Source organism: Vanacampus margaritifer, chromosome 7, assembly GCF_051991255.1.
Source record: "Vanacampus margaritifer isolate UIUO_Vmar chromosome 7, RoL_Vmar_1.0, whole genome shotgun sequence".
Lineage (NCBI taxonomy): Eukaryota > Metazoa > Chordata > Actinopteri > Syngnathiformes > Syngnathidae > Vanacampus > Vanacampus margaritifer.
This window is the reverse complement of record NC_135438.1, coordinates 6570170-6590103: the sequence shown is the minus strand read 5'-3', so window position 1 is coordinate 6590103 and position 19934 is coordinate 6570170. Positions and strand designations below refer to the sequence as shown.

General features: G+C 41.4%; 1 protein-coding gene across 2 annotated transcripts in view; it reads right to left on the bottom strand.

Moving 5' to 3' along the window:
- cxxc4 (CXXC finger 4) overlaps positions 1–14265 on the bottom strand; it is a 31957-nt gene extending 17692 nt beyond the window's left edge. Inside the window, exons 1-2 of one of the 2 annotated variants that reach the window (XM_077569718.1) lie at positions 13844–14265; positions 11627–12553 (exon numbers count right to left, since the gene is read on the bottom strand). In XM_077569718.1, coding sequence (XP_077425844.1) covers positions 11627–12451 — 825 coding nt within the window. In that variant the 5' untranslated portion in view covers positions 12452–12553; positions 13844–14265. The remainder of the gene's footprint in view (positions 1–11626; positions 12554–13843) is intronic. The other variant, XM_077569720.1, reaches the window with a different exon arrangement.
- Positions 14266–19934: the final 5669 nt, after the last annotated feature.

The following is a 19934-nucleotide window of genomic DNA, read 5'->3' as shown; positions in this document are numbered from 1 at the left end:
AGATTTTGGTGTTGTTTTTCAATATTTCCTTTTTAAGTTTTCTGGAATATTCTTTTTCTGTTTTTCTGCATATTTCTCTTTTTTTTAATTTTTTTTTTATTATAATTTGTTTTGTTTTTTCTGTCATAAAATATATTACAAAAAGAGGGAAAAAAATCTGGGAAAAAAATGCCCAAAAAAAACAAGAAGAAAATGCAATGAATGCAATACGCTTCCCTCTATAAGTGATCATTTGAAAATGTACGTTTCGAGGTAGAAATTTTTGTACCAACCAATTTTTGTGGTTGATTTTTTTTTTTCAGCCTTAATAATAATGTATCAAACTTTTAGCTCTTTACACTAATCAGTAGCCAAGAAGTAGCTTTTATCTTATCTTTATCTGATTTAAACTATATTAGCAATGGAACATTTTTTTATGACCAAGCAAATATCAGATTTGTCTTCAGGGCCAGAGCACTAGTACTCGACAACAGCATTTTTTTTGTCCTCTGATTGGTCGGTCACAGCAAGCCAAGTTTGAGCAGCAAAACAAGTCAACAACAATCTGTACACTAATAATCTGCATCTCTTGTGATATGATGTATTTTACGTTAATATTTTTGTCATTTTATTAGTTAAATATTGATCCTGAACCAATTTAGAGGATGCACAGCTGTGTGCTGTTATTTTTTTCTTTCTTTTTTTTTTTTTTACAGTATTGATGGTTTCTATAATTGCAACGTGGTGGATTAAGTGAGCTAAATCCCTACTGGAGGCCTAGGTAGCAAATGCATGGTCCACCACTGCGAGGTCAGGACATCAATTCTGAGCGCACAAAGGTGGACAGACATGCCGGACATGCGTTGGATGTTTTGATACCTGAGGGATCCGCTATGGAAATCCCCAATTTTCCCAGCCAAGTCGCAGGCCTTTGAACAGCGAACGAGTGCAGCGAGAAACCGCGTGGGTGTAACGAAGCTCACAGCGAGGCAACGCGCCGCAACTTCTGTGAAATGGTAAATTGAAATGCAAAGCAGGAGCGGGGCCGCCTTGTTTGGAGCAGATTTTCTCAGCATCTGTGTGGGAGCCCTGAAACTCAGAGGGTCTTTACGCACAACGTCGCATATTTACTGTAAATCAACATAATATTTAGGTTAGGCTTAGTGACGACAAACAGCTGAAATGGAATCTTTATCGGCACTCAATTGGGATGTGGTGTAAATCGCCTCTCTACCAATTAAAATTCAATTCAAGCAGAAGTTGGAATATGAGTTCATCTATAGATTTTGCAGTTGTTGTGCTATGCCTTGTCGAGACAAATTTGAGGGAAGAAACAGTTCATGGTTTTCTCCAAAAACGTGATTTAACAAAACTGTCAGTGTTATAGTTAAAAAAAAAAATAATTATCATTATTATTGTATTAAGGGTTTCTGAGAGTTGGAGTTGTCACCCATCTGGTGTGCGGCAGAACAAGAAATCGAAAATGGAGAAAGAAGATCTAATTGTAGAAGTCAGTGAGAAAGAAGTGAAGATTATTTTTTTATAGCCTGTATTTGTGTTCTACTTATATTGCTGTTTTCTGTCTCCTAATTTTGTCAAATTTTAATATACTATTTACATCCTAGATTTTTTGGGGTATTTTTTGCAAATTTTTGTTCAGTATTTTATATTTTTACCAATATTTTGTTTGCTATAGAAATAGTATTGTTTTGTTATATTGAATTTTTTTCTAAAACTATTACTTTTGGCTGTGTGGAAGTGTACCTGGTGTTATGACTTGTGCCACTAAAATAGCATTTTCGTGTTTTTAATTGTTCATTTTAAATGTTATTTGATATTATTTTGGTATTTTTCAGTCTTTCCTTATTTAAGTGTATTTAATGCGTTCTTTCATAAATATTGTCAAAAATAATGACCGTGATTGTTTTGGTCATACAATGGTAATAATACGAAATGTTCGTACCATTTCAACTTTATCAAATACCCAATAATATCAAAGGAATAGGAGTCAGTAGTCCCACATTGAGGTCAACAAGATGTGAAGTTGATTAAAAGATGATGACAGATGATTTTCAGTTAGCTCCCATTGGCAGGTTGAATTGTGATCCATTAAGCGGAGAAACTGCCTAGAATACAAACACGGAGCCATAAAGAACAAATCAGACTGCATTTGCCTTAGAAGTAAACAATATCGTTCAGTTGCTTTCCTAATCACAAACTGCGCAGGAAGACCCATTAAGGTGAACTGGTTTCAAAGTAGTCATTCTAAATGGGGTAAAACTCAGCCATTTTGTATTTAAAGTAAGTTAACCTTATGTGAATATATTTAATTGAACCCATAAAGACACAATAACACGAGGGCAGCTGCTGCAACAAATGGAAACGCTTCCCAAAGTAGAGAGAGAGAGAAACAAGGATTTAACTATTAAGAGCGATTAGAAGAACTTCCACTTGTGGCAATATTTTTTTCCCCCTAACTCAGTGGGTGACCTGACCTGCAATTTGCTCTTGATTTTGAAACAATTTATCCCACTGGAATTTAAATTTTCATTATTACATTCTAGTCAGCCTATCACCATAATAAAAATGTAGGTCATTGTACAGGCAATATTTATAAGTGTAAAATTAGAGCCCTAAACTTTGGCATGACATCCCCAAAATGAAGAAAAAACATCCAAAACATGCGCCTATAAACTCCGATATTAAATAGAACAAAAAAAAAAAACTCGTTAATTACCAAAACATTTCAAAATAATACATTTTTAATGCTGTAACTGCCATACAGCAACCCAATGAAAACCGTGTGATTTTTTTTTGCTCAAGGTTGTCAAACCGTCAGAATCTGATACCGGCCCACGCCTAATTACAACAATAAAACACTCTTAACTTTTATGACGGCATCGTTAACATTAACGGCGTCACAATGTAAAAAGAAGTTAATCACTCGGGTGTAACGGTAAAGGGTACAAAAAAACAATTAAAAACATAAAACTTGAAAAGGGGAACCAATTCAATGGCATTTAAAATGAAATGGAAAATCTGCTAGCAATACGTTGATAAAATATTCCCAAATAGAACAATACAAACAAAGGAAAAAAATACTAATGCAGTCAATAACTCATTTGTTTTTAAATTTTCCATTGAGGCTCAGATTAAGCACAAAACACACCTAAACCAGTTAGCGAAAAGCCAGCTAGCGCTAGTGCTAATATTAGCAGTCTATGATACTTTAGAGGCAGCAGTAGCTAACACATAGGTAAGATAAGAAGCCCCTTCCATTGCTGAGTCATTCCACGTCATCAGATGGGGAGGGGAGGGGGGGGGGGGCAGTTGGACTGAAATCACACACCGCTCAAGCAAACATCTTTTGACGAGCAACAAACAAACTGAGAACGTCTCAATAGTTCATCAGCAGTGGGAGACAAAAGGGTGGGGGTGGGGTGGAAATATCCACCTGATGATCAACCATCGTAAATCCTACCCATTGCCCGGGGGCCACAGCCCCACTTCACACCTCAGTGACACTCTCTAACCTCGGGCTTTCTATCAGGGGGTGTGGGAGAAGTGGGGGGGGAGGGTAGGAAAAAAAAAAAACCTTGAAATATCTTTCTGGGCATGGTGTCAGATGCTTGCCATGAAATATTCATGTGCGAGCACAGCCACAATAGAGGAGGTGGCGGCATGCGAGGATTTGACTTGCAGAAATGGAGATGCCAAAAAAAAAAAAAAAGAGCCCACATTGGCCGATTTATATCGCCGTCTCCGGCTGTCACTCAGATTTCACTTTCACCTCAGCAAGCCGACACAACGACACTCCCTGTGTTCACGCCGTCGTCCTTTGAACCAACAAACTCACTCGTCGCTAGAATCCATTCAATGAAGCCCGTTCGAAATACGAAATAATGGAATTAGAAAGCAACAAAAAACTTTACTAGAGGATTTTCTTAAATTATTTTACCAGGCTACTTGAGCGAGACGTTTATTTCTTTAAATACTTGAAAAGGGTTGGAGGCTAGGCACGCTGATGTTGGTTGATGAGGTGATCTAAAAGGATGTGCTTATTTGATGTGAGGCATTTTTTCATTCAAATAAAAATTTAGATTTTTTTTTAAAGAGATGTTTATTTGGAAAGAGGCACTTATTTTTCCAAGAAAAATTGGTGACACTCACATTTTTGTGGTAAGGATCTAAAATGAAGTGCTTATTTGATGTGAGGCATTTTTTCATTCAAATAAAAATTTAGATTTTTTTTTTTAAAGAGATGTTTATTTGGAAAGAGGCACTTATTTTTCCAAGAAAAATTGGTGACACATTTTTGTGGTAAGCATCTTTTTGAGGGAGGCATCCTTTTTAAAGAAATGCTTCAATAAGGTTGGATGCCTAAGTATGCTGATAGCCATTGATTGGGGAACAGGAGACAAGTCCTGTTATTTTAGTAGGTTGTAGTAGGTGTTAATTTGGGGAGAGGCGTTTATTTGTCCTAATGATAAATTGTGACGAAGAAATCACAAATTGAAGACGTGGTAACACTATGACAGAAAATTATGGAATTATCAAAAAAATCACATTTCCAGGAACTGTTTTCTTAGGCATCTATTTACGCCCCTTTGCACAGTTGCTGTACAAAGTCTGTTAGTTCCAGTATTGGCCACTATTATTTACTGGCGCTGTGGCAGACTAAACAGACAAAAGAATGGCAAAACACATACAGTACTTCCGGGTTGCACCGCTGTTGTCACGGATACACAGTACAGACTAGATCCAGCTAACAGGCACGCCTACGGGGTAGCCATGTTGGCATGGGCGACGTTCTGATCAAAGGCAATGGAAAGCACAAACTAATATTAGGCTGGCGTCGCCATACGCATGCAGCTCAAAAGTGGCACGTCATATTTACTTATTCATGTCTGTCGTTTGCTCGGATGCTCGTCGCGTGCACGTATCTCGAACATGCTATACTGTACCGATTCTGGTAGCGCACATATGCTTTATGGAAGCCCCTCTCTATGGCATGGAATCATAACAGAGGTGAAAGAAGGAAGCGCGCCAACCTCGCGCCACCAGCTGCACACAATTTTCACCCCAAATTGAAAACTTTTTAACTGGTTGAAGCTTTTCTATATTTGTTTACAATGATTTTGTGCTGTCCGTTTTTATGACACGAAAGAAGTACAATCTTCTACCACAATGGGTGTTTTTAGGACGCGAAAAAAAGCTTCAATCTAACGGACAATCAGTTTTAATGGACAACCCCCTTCAACCTATTAGTCCGTTAAATCAAGGTTCCACTGTACGTCTTATGAATTACTTACTGTAAAAATCACACACCCGTGTATAAAATCCCCCTTAAAAGCAGGTTTTATATTAAAGTGTTAAAATAGTTGGGGTTTATCTAGCATTTAACCTATTAATATAGGCCATTTTTAAGATGTTTGGGGTAGTCGTCAATTATTCATATTTTTGCAGGGCTCAGTTCCTAAAAATGTAGTTTAGGACCCCTGTTTCCAAATTCCTGACAAAATCCTTCAATGAAGGTGCAGATTCAAAACAAACCAATCACGTTTTGAGGAGTATTAAACCACTTTGTTCCCCGAGACGTTGCCGTGCGTTCACCCGAAGCTTTTTTTTCCCCTCCCTCGCCCCTCGGTAATGACGAGATACCTTTTAACTTCTCCGCCGGAGTCGGCATCAATAATTTACTGCCGTCTGTTTAAAATTTAAAAGCGCCACACATTAACGTCCTCGCCGCACCTGCTCTTTTCACGCTTGTCCGTCCTCCGCCCCGGCTAGCCCCCCCCCCACTTCACTCCTCCCCTCCCCATCCTCTCTCTCCTCATAAAGACAATGACAATGAGTTCTGTGTCACCACTGAAGCAGGGATGTTAAATCACACAAGGGCAGAGTGAGGCGACAGGCCACGTAATGTGAGGGCATCATCCGGACGCCTCCGATTATACTTTGTACCTAATTGGCGGCGGTGGCGAAAAAGGGATGAATTCTTTAACCGTGCCGCACGTTGGGGCTCGCCTGAGGACGACAGCTTTCTTGCCACCTACAAAAGCTGACAGAACATCCGCTAGGAGGGGGGTATGCGTTTAATTAATGCATCGTGGTGCCGACAGCAAAATCCTATTGTCTTGACAGGGGCTTAAGGTTGCCCTTTAGGTTGAGATGCTCACCGCCACGTTCCCATTGCCTCGCCCTGCTCAGTCCAAATTAATCTGCAGTTTTAAAGCTTGAATAAACCCCGCTAAGTATGAAAATCTAAAGGCCGTCTTCTCTCTCCCTCAGGCTTTTTCCATGTGCAGTTTTTCCCTCTGTCCACGGAGATTGGCTGGGAGCACTCAGTGTTATCGGCCAAGTGGGGAGGTAAAGGTTCGGGGGAAGGAAGAGGAGGGGTGGCGAAGGCTACAGATTGGTCTTTATCTATTCCGAGCACACCTACAACAAATTAGACCTGGCCCGCCGCTGCCGTCGTCGCCCTCGCTCTCATTAAGAAGCTGAATCTCAGCTATTTTCCTCAAGGTCCCGCTTTTTTCCTATCTTTTTTTTTTTTCCACAATAAGCAAAAAGGCTTCCGTGCAGACATGCCACCTTCACGTGGCGCTCATTTCACGTCGTCATATCAACATGACACAAAGGAGCCCGCTGGGATGGGAGTTAGTGGGGGTGGGGTGGGTTTGGATTCTGTGCATTTTCCACACTCGTGACTCAACGCTGGCGGCCTTTGACATTTTGCTCATTTAAAAAAAAAAAAAAAAGGGCTGAATTCTGTGCAACCGAATATTTTTGCTTTGTCCTACATGCCATCAATGTTAGGTTCCAAAACGTTGTTGCTTTATCTGCTGTACACACGTTACACATATATGTTGTTATATATGTATTGTTCGGTTGTTTTCACCGATGAGACTGTAACAGTAAATTTACCTTGTAAAGTCCATCTATCTATTTATCCACCCTTCCATTAATCCATCAATCCTTCCATCCATCCATCCATCCAAGATGCATATGGAATCAATTTCTACCCAGAAAAAGTTCCATTTAGAAATTAATAATAGCCTGCTTTTTGCATTTTCACTGGAGCACATCCAGGTCTGCCAGCGTCACTCACAAGCCAAAAACCTTGAAAAACAAATAAATTATGCATGCAACGCATAACCTTCAAAGTGCGACTGAAGGTTGAATTTAAATTGTCGCTTGGTGTGGGGAAGGCCTGGTACTACTTGACGCCATTGGTCAGGCACGGGATGCGTTCAGAAGCACAAAAAAAAAGAAAAGAAAACGCAAACAAAAGATGTGGTTTACATTTGAACACTAATTTATGGGGCAGTTAACTGTACTTGACACTCTTTTGGATCATCATGTTTTATGAGTGAACACTAACAGGGCTCTTTTTCAGGTTAAGTCAGATTTGCTATTCAAGCAATAAATTTTGTGGACTTTTTATTAGAAATGTCATAAATGTTGACATTTATGCATGTTTAATACTTCTAGTATGAATTTTGGGGAAAATTAAAAATTCCCACACAAATGGGCAAAAATGACAGTGAAGCTCCAATGCAACAAAGCTCTCATGAGACCTCAGTTCAGCACACATTACAGGAATTATGCTGTTTTTTGTTGTTGTTGTTGCATCGTATTTACTGATTTTCATTCGAATATTTCATATTCATAGTCTTGTTCCATATTTACTGTAATTCTGACTTTACTGCTGTGTTAGCAGAAGTGACAGACAACAGTGCTGACTTGCAAACAAATTGGGGTTACGTAGCTGTTGTCGGAATGGAAAAGTAAAGATAGATGCTGAAGGAAGAGTCAACTGCTAGTGTTAGTTGTTAGCATTAGTGAGCTAGCTATTACTGCCTATGCTTTGAATAATGTTTTCATTGATGCCATTAAATTACTGTAATTTTAGTGATATTTTCCTACATTTAACTCTTAAACATAAAACAAAAATATTACACTAATGGCCAGTCATTAAGTAAATCATTTTGGGACACGTTGTATTTATTATAAGCATGCCAATGGCATTAGACAACAGTTAAGCAAACCCTCCTGAGAAATAAACATAACAGGAGGGTTAAGACAGCCCCGTTTAAAAACCATATTCTAAGATGTGGGTCACAATTAAGACAAGACAAATCTAAAGGGTCAGACGACTACTCTGATTCTACAGTTTGTTTTTAAGTTCTCTTAGCAGTCCAAAAGCACTCCCTCTTGACCGTTCACCATAACCTGCGTAGCAAAACCCAAGCTAGGCCATTTGGACCACCATTTCAACACAAGCTGCCAATAGCATATGGAACATTCAAGCAACTGCTGCTGAGGTTGATCCCTGAGACTGCATCAACACATAAGGTTGCGGTAAACCGAGGCAAACGCCGGCACGCGTACGATCGCACGTAAAATGATAACGAAAGACCTTTAAGCCTAAACGGAGGTATAGCTGCACAGGAAACCTTAGGTTAGATGAGAATTCCTCTGCCAGGCTAATCCATCCTGCTAGCACAGAGCTGTAAAAGCGAGAGTGGGAACGTGCCGCCAAACGTTGCGGCGGTGACACAGGGCAACTCTCGAGGGCCTTGCATTAGCGCGCTAAATTAAAGGGGGTATTAGATTAAATTGGCTCTCCGATTTCAGGGGTGTGAGTAAAATTCTGATTTGCATTTTTCCAACTGCTGCTTAAGATATAATTAGTTCAGGGTGATTCCCATGTATGGGAAATGCTGACAGCCAAATCTAACTGGCAGCCGGTCGCTTATCATCACTCGCAAGGCAACAAGGTAGATGAGGCGAGAAGGTTTGTGTGTCTTTGGGTATTTAGCCAGAGCGTGGCTGTTGAACACTTTGTCACTGTTGACAGGAGAAGTTTGCTTCCATCGTCTACTTTGGCACCAGAAAACCAGTGAACTGTAAATAATTCTGACAAGACAGGGTGATGCTCTTTTTAGACAAGGAAAAAGCAACTTACTGGCCCCGAGAGCATTCGATCCAACCCGCCGTCCAAATGTAAAAACGATTGAAACTGCACGCAGAGATGAACGGGCCATCGAACTTGCTTCCAAGTAGGGCTCATTTGGGCAAATTCCCCAATAGATGTTTGTCAAAGTACGCGTCCAGTAATTTGTCAAAACAACTGCGTTAAACCAAAATTTGTCTTTTTCTGCAAGTCCTATTATGAGTTTCCTGTTGATTGGGGGAAACTGGTGTTGGGGGCCGTTAATGACTACGTTTTGGGATACTGCAGCAGTGTTGGGGACTTCAGACATTATCATCACAATACATGCACTTGCATTGGTATGTGATTCATTTGTTGACAGATTAAAGAGGAAATTACAGTTTTTAAAAAATACATATTTTTAAACTGCCTGTACGACCGGACTGGACTGTATGCTATTATGAAAATGACATTTTGAAAATTCACCCCTCTCTGACCCCATCTTATGCCTCTAATTTTATATTTATTACTTTAGACTTTTAAAACTTGTCACGCTGTAGCCAGAATGGCCTATCAGACTGTTGATTATTTCCTGTTAAATTCCGTACATGGGTCTTCCTTTTCACGATAGACGTCAACCCAATTTAGAGTCGATTGATGACACAAGTGTCAGAAGATGAATTTTCCCCCGACCTGTTCAGACAGCGCTAATGAGCGGGTTTCAGGATGCTGTGTTCGAGGCACCTACATAACATTTTCACCAGGATACACACATAGGCAACAATTGTTGTGTTTTCAGGCATTTGCACCGACTGGTGGTTGGGCCCCAAATGACACCTTAAAAAAACGGATAGAAAAAAGCCCCAAGACATTCAACTCACAAAAGGATTTCCCAACCGCTGCTTTACACCCTGCAACACATGTCTGTAAACGGAAGGCGTGCAGGTGTAATTACTGCCATCGAAGTCAATAATCACAATTAGCTAAATTTACCGAGGGTGCTTTTAAATGCAAGTGTGAATTTGTTTTGGCAAGTGAACCCATGCATTAAAGACCGTGACACTGACTTCCCGGACATCCGTTTGAGACACCTGTTTGTACGCAAGCTTCCAATTGCCACCTTTGTGATGTACCATTGCGAGCTGTAACCCACAAGAGGAACATTTTATTCCAACACATAAAACCTTTGGTGCCACCATTATTCCACTTTTAACTATATAATGCATGTTAATCTCACAGCTAGCAAACTCAAAGAACTTTCTGCCAAAGGAAACCAACAGCTTAGGTGCTACATTTTGATTCAAGAGAAGTAAATCTCTCACAGTCTCTTCATTTTCTTTCTCAAGGCAGAAATGGTGGTTGTTTTTTTTGGAGAAAAAAACTACCTGTATTTACTATTCCAAAAAAATGTTAAAACTTCGACGAGTACAGAGCGATATTTGTTAGAAAACTTTCATCTCAGGATCAAATTATTTTCCATGGTTTGCTAGCAGGGGCATAGTTAGGGGAGGGAGCAGGAGGGACTCAAACCCATGAGATAGATCAATGAGCACATGAAACACTGAAATTCAACGTACTTGTATGGTGCAAAATACTAATCATTACCAAAAATCCACGTTCAATGAAAAAAACGCATAACAAGCTTACTTTTCAAAAGGAAATGCAGTCATTTAAGTCGAGCTCTGTATGTGACCATTAGCTTTGAATGTTACGCTAGCCAATTGCTAAACAATAACAGACACGAACAACACAATGAGTATGATAAATTACGTCAAATGCGTACTCCAAAGACCAACATCTTAAGAGACAATGTGAATACAGATAAACAGGGGATCCTTGGTTTATCATTTTGTGATTACAGATAATGAGAAAACAAAAAGCTGAGGAAATAGCTGTTTTTGTTGCTGTTTTTTATTTGTTTGGTATATTTATGACTTAGAAATGTTTTTCGGAACAAATATTTACTGTAATTATGACTTTACTACTGCATTAGCGTAAATTAGTGATGACTAAACCATATTCTGACTTATGTAAAACTTGTTTCAGAATCAATCAAAACAACTTCGACATCGAGTTCATCTTTACTTGCTTGTTTCGTAGGTGACAACGTGTTTTACCAAACTAAACCACAACCGAACATACATGCTATATGTCATGTACTTTCATGCCCAAGTATATATGCTCGTTCAAAGGAAGCAAATGGGGCCTGATGTGCTTACTACTCCACTGAGACCAAAGTTGGGAGGTGTTTTGAGAAATGCCATCAGCAGTCCTGCCATCGCTTTCAGCATCTCGGTGGTCAGAGGCCGAGGCTTTGCGGGATATTGATTCTCTCCGTCCAGAGACGGTTTCCATAATTGGTTAAAATGACCGGGTGCCGAGAGGGATGGCTCTCTGCTGAAAACCATTTCCCAGCTCCGCTTGGAGGCGAGCCAAGCGCTGGGTTGTTCGGATATGTTCCAGCCCCAGTCTGACTGGCAGCAATTAGGGGTGTCTGAGCCAAGCTCAGCTTGCGCTTCGCACAAACACCCCTAATTACTGCCAATTAGGCTAGGCGGGTAGGCAGATTTGAGAAGCCGGGGGGATGTTCAGGCATGGGTGGGCATGGAAACAATTTTCAAGGGCTTAGAACGTGACTGGATGAAAAGGTTAATGCTTCGAAGTGCACGGGGATAATAAAAGATGGGGAAGCCGAGCCCCAGTTCTCACCTCCAGCGACGAGCCCGGCTTCTTCTTCAGCTCCTCGCATTTCCTAAACTTGCAGATCTGGTGGCCCGTTTTGCGGTTCCGACAACTGCTGCAGACACCGCAGTTGATTAGCCGCCTGCAGGGCGCACAGACCCCACACCTTTTCCTCTTCTTCTTTGCCGGGTTTCCACTCGATGCCGAGGAATTATTCTGTGGGCAGTCTGCCAGATTGGCAATTTGAAACGCACTGTCTGTAACGGCTGCCGAGGCTGCGGGGGAGTGAAGGGCTGTCATGACGATGACCCCGGGAGGTAATGAGATGCCCCCTAAAGCCGGAATAGCTGAAAAAGTTCCAACGCGTTCAGGGAGATTCATTATCTCTGCTTCGGCAGCGCCGCATTTCAGCTTGTTCATGCATTCTCCTGCTAAAGGTCTGCAGTGTTCGGGGGATAAGGTAGAGAGGAAATTATTATTTGCCATTTGCAGCGTCTCTGGCGGCACGCCAGGCTTACCCGGCCTCTGGGACTCATTTCTATGCATGCTGGTCCTATTAGGGTTTATTGCCGCTGATTTCCTCCCCCAAAGCATGGCGTTATCGCAGTTCCAAGGGGACATGCCAATCCTGGCGCTGGGGAAAATGGGCGTCGTAATACGGGCGATCTTGGCAGTTTGTGGGAACGCCCCGTTGGTTTTGTAAAAGTTCGCAAAAGATCGGTACCTTTCCATTTCGGCGTTATAATCCAAAAGCTGGCTTAATCCACCGTCCTGAAGATTATCCTTTTGTAAGAGCGACACGTCCAAGTTTTGTCCGTTTTCAATGCAAAGCGCACTGCTTAGGTTAGCCATGGCTGAGGAGGGCTTGTCGGCGTTTAAGCGAGTTGACTCCGGCCTTTGTTGAACTCCAGCTGCTTACCAACGTCGTACCATCCTGAACTATCTTGTCTGGTGCTACAAGCGAGAAGAAAGGAACAATTATACATCACATTTTTTACATTCCGGCATTATCAGCATACATTCTAGTTTAAAAACAAAGCCAACAACTAGCTTGGCCTGATCTTCAGTCATTCCAAAGGGGATCCCCATTACCATGCTACAAAACATGCCATGGTTGTAATAGTGCTTTTTTTTGTTTGTTTAAAGATATTTGGGGACAAAATATTTTACTGATAGGATATACAACATATCTTCATCAAATATCTTTAGTTTTAAGAATCGAAGACACAAGTAGTCACAAACCAGAGATCCTTACCTCATTCCTGCAACTTACACTTATTAGAGACCAACTACTTGAGAAGCCAAGAAGACCATCCATGTATCAAAATGTTCCTTTGTCCAGCCTCTAAAAGACCAACTGGTACATTTCCCTAATGACATAACACCAAAAGCCACTCGGGAATTTGCATCCAGATCCTGGGCCAACTAGTGTCATCCGGTCAGTGTGTGCGCTTCATTTCCTCTATCTCTCAACCCAGTATGTCTGGATTTGGTTTCCACAGATAAAAGCCCCATTAGACACATCTAGCCCTACTTCCATTACCTTTTTTTTTTCACCCGCCCCATCTACCCCCCACCCCCCTCTCTGTGTCTCCCCTCTTAATTGGCAAAGCTGATCCATTGCCGGGACACTAAAAGGCGATTCAAATCACTTCCATGGCTCTAAGTCTCCAAAATACATTATAATCACCATGTGCAGAGTTTAAAAGTGCTCAATATAGCTAAAAAAATAGACGTTATCATATAAGCAATTTGATTTGATCTCTAATAATCAGAAAGATATACTTTTTGTTATTGCATTTATAGCAACCAATTTCCGCATATGAAGGTTTTAACGCTAACATGATGTACAAAACCCGCCACCAATACAGTCAACAGAACCTCCTCCGTAGCCTAATGATCAGCCCTCCTCGGGGTGATTATTACTTAATCAATTCACCCGTGGAGCAGAACACGCGGGGCCCAAAGGCAATCAAGTCTGACTGGCATTGATTTCCAGCCTGTAAACAAACTTTAGAGAGATAGAAACGTCCAATGCATACGCGGAGCTCCTGAAAAAAATACTTCTAATATATATTTCTCTTAATTTAAAAAAAGGTAATAGCTGAATACATTGTGTAAATAAAATTAAAAAATCTCATTGTCCGGGTCACATTACAGCCACATACACATAGGCATGCAGGATGCTGAAACACATAATATGCTTTAAAGTGAGGAGCAGGATAGTAGGGTGGTTTCACCTACCTACCAGGTTCCCGTTGAGACGAGCTCCCGAGGCGCTAGCAGCCCGCGGCTGTGCACACGCACATTACTGCCGAGAGATGCGTGGAGCGCGGCGTGGAGGTGGAAGAAGAAGAATAACAAACCCAGGAGACGCGCAGACTCCAAAATGCGCTCAAAACAAAAGAGCCATCTTTTTGTTGGTAGCGACTTTCATACAAAAAAAAAAAGTGCGCGCATAAACGCTGTTTTTTTCTCCAGCCGTCCAAAATAACGCGCTCGTTGAAGGAGTGTGAGTTGCTGTGCGTCCTGATCCCGGGCTTTGTGGAGTGTGTATGCGCGCGTCTCTCCGCCTGCCTGCCTGCCTGCTCGCTCCACCGCCGCTGCTTGCTGCTTGTCGCTGTGTGTGGCTGATTGGTGCTGAGGTGAGGACGCGGGGATGCGGACACCTACTGATCATTGGCTGGAAATTACTATAGAAACACGGAGGGGGTGGGGAAGGGGATGGTGGGCCGGCTCAACGCGTGCAGGGGCATATATGAGCACCTGCACATCGGCTTATTTTTATCTATAATAATTTAATTATGAGGAAGGGATATAGAGGCAGCATAGTAGACTCGTGGCTAGGAGTTTGCCCCACAATTCTGACGATCTGGGTTCAACTCTAACCTCAAGCTCTTCCGGAGTTTGAGTTTGCATGACATACCCCATGTGGAGTTGTTTTTTTTTCCCTACAAGTTCTCCATGCTTCTTCCCACATTCCAAAAACATGCATGTTAAGTTCATTGAACAGTCAAAATCATGGATATTAAAGGTTTTCTATATGCAGAAGTATGCGATTGACTGGGTGTTGTTCCCTGCCTCTCACCCACAGTCCTGTGTGGAGTTTGCACATAAGCACTGTGCTTTCCTGAGTTATCTTCAGGTAGTCCCGGGTTCATCCCACATATCAAAAACATGCAAGTAAGGCTCGATGAGTGATGCGGTCGAAACTGTCCATCCATCCATTTTCTCTACCGTATCCTCACCAGGACTGCAGATGCTGGAACCTATATCAGCTGACTTCTGGTGAAATCTTTATCTGTCAATGACCCATATTTCATTATATCAATATACTTCATAAAAACATACAGTAACTGCATAATGAACGTTTTTTTCCACATTTTCTCAATCAATTCAATGCACATAGTGCTGCTCATTATGGTATGTGTGCCTTGGCCACCTGGGGGCAGTATAAAGGCTAATTCATACTTCCTTTAGACTTGCCTTCTAGCCTGGATGCATAGCCAATTTGTATGGAGCAGCGCTGCCCCCCTTCCAGGGACAGCCATAATGGTTGAAATGAAACCCTCGGGATTCATCACCATTATAAACCCGCCTGCTGGCCACACGTGCCATGCTTGCTCCCGCAGGCTCACAACAGCGTGCACATTTATTCCACGAGCCCCCTGCGTGACAGCGTGTGCTCTCAGCTCGTGTTGGTGCCTGTGGCTTTGGGAGTTTAAATGAAATCACCACTTCAATCGACGTCCAGGATTATTACCACCGCACACCACCGCCCCCTTCGCACCTCGACGCTCAACATTTATCCCGGGCTTCAGGGTGTAGTTTGGAACAAAGTAACCGTGGCATGCGTGCTTCACCTCCTCAATTACATGTTGGGGCCAATTATTAATTAATCGTCCATGCAAAATTGATTTATAAGCCCCCATATTAAATTTTAGACTGCAACACTGGCATATAAAAAGTGCATCGTTATATCATTACAGGCACAATAGCATGTCACTGGGGTGGTACTCTCGAAGATTCTTGAAAATTTAAAGTCAGTTAGTCAGTTTTGGTTTCAGTTCAACACAATGGTTTGTTTTTTTCTACACTAAATCCTTTCATTCTAACATGCAAGTTAATGGTCAATTCTTTGTTGACCAATTGTAGCCCGGTAAGCCCGATGCACCACAAAAGGTACCAAACACTCGAGCTGAATTCAGCAACTGAAACCAAGTGAAATAGTTGGAGTCAGGTTGTTTCCGATACTGTTACAATGGGAACCCCAATAACAATGTGCACAAACAGATCTAAATGTTGCCCTACTTGCTCTTGATAACTTACAAACGTTTGAGAACATTAATTATCACCATGTGATGGATGGGTGAATGGATGGATGGATAAAGAACGCATCATATAAAGGAGAATAATGACTCAAAATGGTCAAAATGGAGGGCGTAACTCAGGAATGGGCAAACTCGGTCTTCGGGGGCCGCAGTCCTGCAGGTTATGGAGGTTTCCCTTTTCCAACACGAGCTGATTCCAATCAACAGGATCACTATCAGGCTTATGCAGAGTTTGCTGATGAGCTGATCATATAATCAACTGTGTTGGAGAAGGGAAACGTCCAAAAGCCGCAGCCCATGAGGACCGAGTGTGCCAACCCCTGGCCTAACTTTGTATGCATCCTAACTGAGCCATCACAATCTGCCATATACGTCACATGCGCCACATATATGATTCCACACACTAATTGACAAGTGTGATTCAGCAACCTGGGTAAGAGTGTGAAAACCGTACTTCACTGAAAGCATTAGTCGTAACGAGACATACAATGAAGAAGGACGAGGACTTCCTTGGTATGGCATGGTATAGAAATAAACTTGATATGAATAGAGACTAAGGCCAGCGAGAAAAGGGACTGTTTCAGTAACGTGAAGCCCAATGTGTATATACTGAAGCGTACACATAAGGCAACCACATCATAGACATCAAAAGGGCATAATAATGAACGGATCTATAATGTGTAATTGATTGACTGTGTGGCACAACTGAGTCAAACTGAGTACTATACGCAACTTGGATGTAGATCGTAGCGACTTTGCGGCCTAAAAGAGGAATCCAAACTTCAGAATAGCGGCATGTCGCACTCCCTACTTCCACTGCCAAATGATGAAAATGATTCAGCGGAGGGGATTCGTCGTCCACAACCCTCCCCCACCAGCACCACGACAAATATTTTGGCTTCGCAAGTTTTCTGGAGGAAACCCTGAATTGTATTTTCCCCCAATGTCCGCAAAAGAAATGTTGTAAAATGTGCATCCCTGCCATATACAAATATATTTTCATTGGTAAACATTCAAATACGCAACAATTTACTTTGGGTTAGTCCATTGTATGCGACTTTTTAAGATTAACAGTTTTGCTCTAAAGCGGTTTTAAAATCCAATGGGGTTGTGTAAAAGACAGCCCCGGGTCTATTGTTGCTTGTAGTGCCGTTTTTCATTGGTCAATTGAGATTGATCCGCTGTCTACGCAGCTGAAACCGGCTCAATAACACACTGATGATGAAGGATTAATCTAATGTCATACGAAATAAAATGGCAGGACTAATGAGTAGACCGGTGCTTTTACCGGATGATAATCTGATAGGAATGGTCCTAGTTTTACATTTTGAGAAAACGGATCGTCTCCCAATAGAATAAACATTGTTTTAGTTGCGTCTCCCTCTTAACAATGTATCCAGTTGTTCTTCCCTAATTTGTCTTTAGGGTAAGTTTTAGATGATTCAGTCTTTTAAATCATCTATTTGTATCAGCCCTCCTCTAGTTTCATTTTCCACACATGCACTGTGTATTTGTATTTTGTCGCAAGAGGGAGATTAAGAATATGTTTGTCTTGACTTTTGCCTAAACTGATGATGAATCATACATTTTGAAACATGAGACGCCAATGACTGCTTATATTGAAAACATCCTCAAAGCACTATTACACCCCCCCCCCCCCCCCATATCAGAGACTGTACATTTGTGTGCGAGGAAGCTCCTCTGTCTGGAAATCATTTTTATCTTCTGGGTGATAATAGCCCTCGAGGGAAATCTTGTCATGGTGGTCCTAACCTCTGTCTGCGAAGCCACGGCGCTGTGTGAATCTCCAGCGGTGGGAGGCACGAACCCTCGTGGCGGCCCTTTGTTCCCGTATGCGTGCTCTGGTGCGGATCCCCTTGTGCCTCCTCCCGCTGTTATTCTGCGCTTTTAACTTAAGCCGGAAGACCAATTAATAACCATGAAGCCAGATTTAAATGTATCCCACATCTTGGGGTGGTTGCTGAATGGGGCGGGGGGGGGGGACGGTGCAGTCAGAAGACATGTGTGTTTACGGAGTGATGGTGTGAGCCATTGATTCAACCTGATGTGCAACGCTGAGAAAACACCGCAAGGACACAAAGAATACATTCATCGTGAAAAACATTCCTTTCAAACAATTAAACATGTCAGATGATAATTAGAAATGAGGAACCATCAGGGGAAGTCAACCCAGAACTTTTCTTTACAATAATATGTTCTATCTGCTCCCATTAGTCAAAACACGGTGTTCTGATTAATTTTTGTGTTTGTGGAATATGAGTTCAGCAGCAAAATCCACCCGTTTTTATCCATTTCAGGGGGCGGCCATTTTGCCACTTGCTGTCGACTGAAAAGGACATCATCACAGTTGCTCAATAACTAATCACGGCTAAGCTTCAGAAAACAGGTGACATGAACACTTCTATACCGTTACAAACTAACTATCGTAATTTATCGTCACCAAAACACATGTTGACATATCTACTTATGCCCACACCAACCTGTGAAAATATCACGATTGCACCAATATTTTAAAGATAAGAATCTGTAGTGAGTACGTGTACCTAGTGTAGTGGAGAGAAAAACACTTTCTTGTCCATAAAATCTCAAATACTGGTGCAATCTCTTTGAATATTTTCAGAATTTGAAGTGAGCTTAAGTCGAGGCGTCAACATAAATTTTGGTGACGACTGATCGCAGTTTTCGGACATTAGGCGACGTCAACCTTTTTCTAAGTTAAGAATGTCCCTGGCAATCACAGTATAGCAAGTAAGGAGAGATATATAACATTGGAGTCGGCAACTAAAGAGCCATTTGAACCAGTTTTATAAACGTAACCACAGGAGCCACACACCTGTTGGACACCAAAAATGAAGAGTGGTTATAACCCACCACCCCACCCCCCCTCCTGTTTTTTATTTCTGCTGCAGACATCACTTTGAGCCAGGCAGCCCGTTCCGAGCATTATGTCAGGGCATCCACACCTACATAGGTTTGGGGATTGTCAATAAGCAATTTAGCAAATTCCAGCCTCGTTGTGGGGTTTCCTTTTTTTAATGGAAGGGAACTAATTAACTCTAAAGCATTTGGCATGTGTACAAAAAAAAACAAAATACTACCTTCTGTGAAATGAAGATGTTTTTGGGCTACTTTTTTATATGGTATTTGATGTGATATGGTATTAGATTTCTTATTTTTTTCTACCCCCATATTCTAACAAATGGAAGGTTGACAATCATCCTAAAATCAATTCAACTGTATTGGTCCTCATGTTCCGGATGTACAATAATATTGTGCTGTTTTCCATTTGGCCATTCATGATTATACGTCACTAATTTCTTGACAACCTTTTCTGAAAAATATCAAAACATTGTCCCTTTTGGTGGTTGTTGTAATGACCAGCCAGTAACTGAGCAAGCATAAATAAGCCTGTCACTCAAAATAAGAGAATTCATCATTACAGAAATTATTTTTGCATCATTTTTGGATGACGTCCTTTTATGCAGTCATCAATGTCACAATTCCATTCACAAAATCATTTATAAAATGCCCCCCCCCCCCAAAAAAAAAAAGAAATAAGGGCAGATTGTGTGGTGTGGGGCAGTGTGACGGGTCATCAATTAAAATTAAAGGAAAGTGTCTTCCATCACAATCAATATTTGCTCCTACCTGTCAACAGTGCTGTCGGGTACATAAATGTAAACAACCGCGTTAACGATCCCTCTTCGACCTGACATGGTATTAACTCTTTGACTGCCAAAAACGTTAAATAACGTTTAGTAAAATCCTATGGAGGAGTGCCAAAGACGTTAAAAGACGTTTGTTTCAAAACATAGGTGAAACTAACCATTTTCTATTGTTGATTACTGAAAAACGGAATAAGGTAGAAACAAACTTTTTTTTCTGATGAAAGATGAGAGTCCAATCTTTCATTTGGTAGTATGTGTGTTTCCATAGTCCAAACACATAATTTTCTGTGGACCTTGAAAGATCAGTCAAAATGC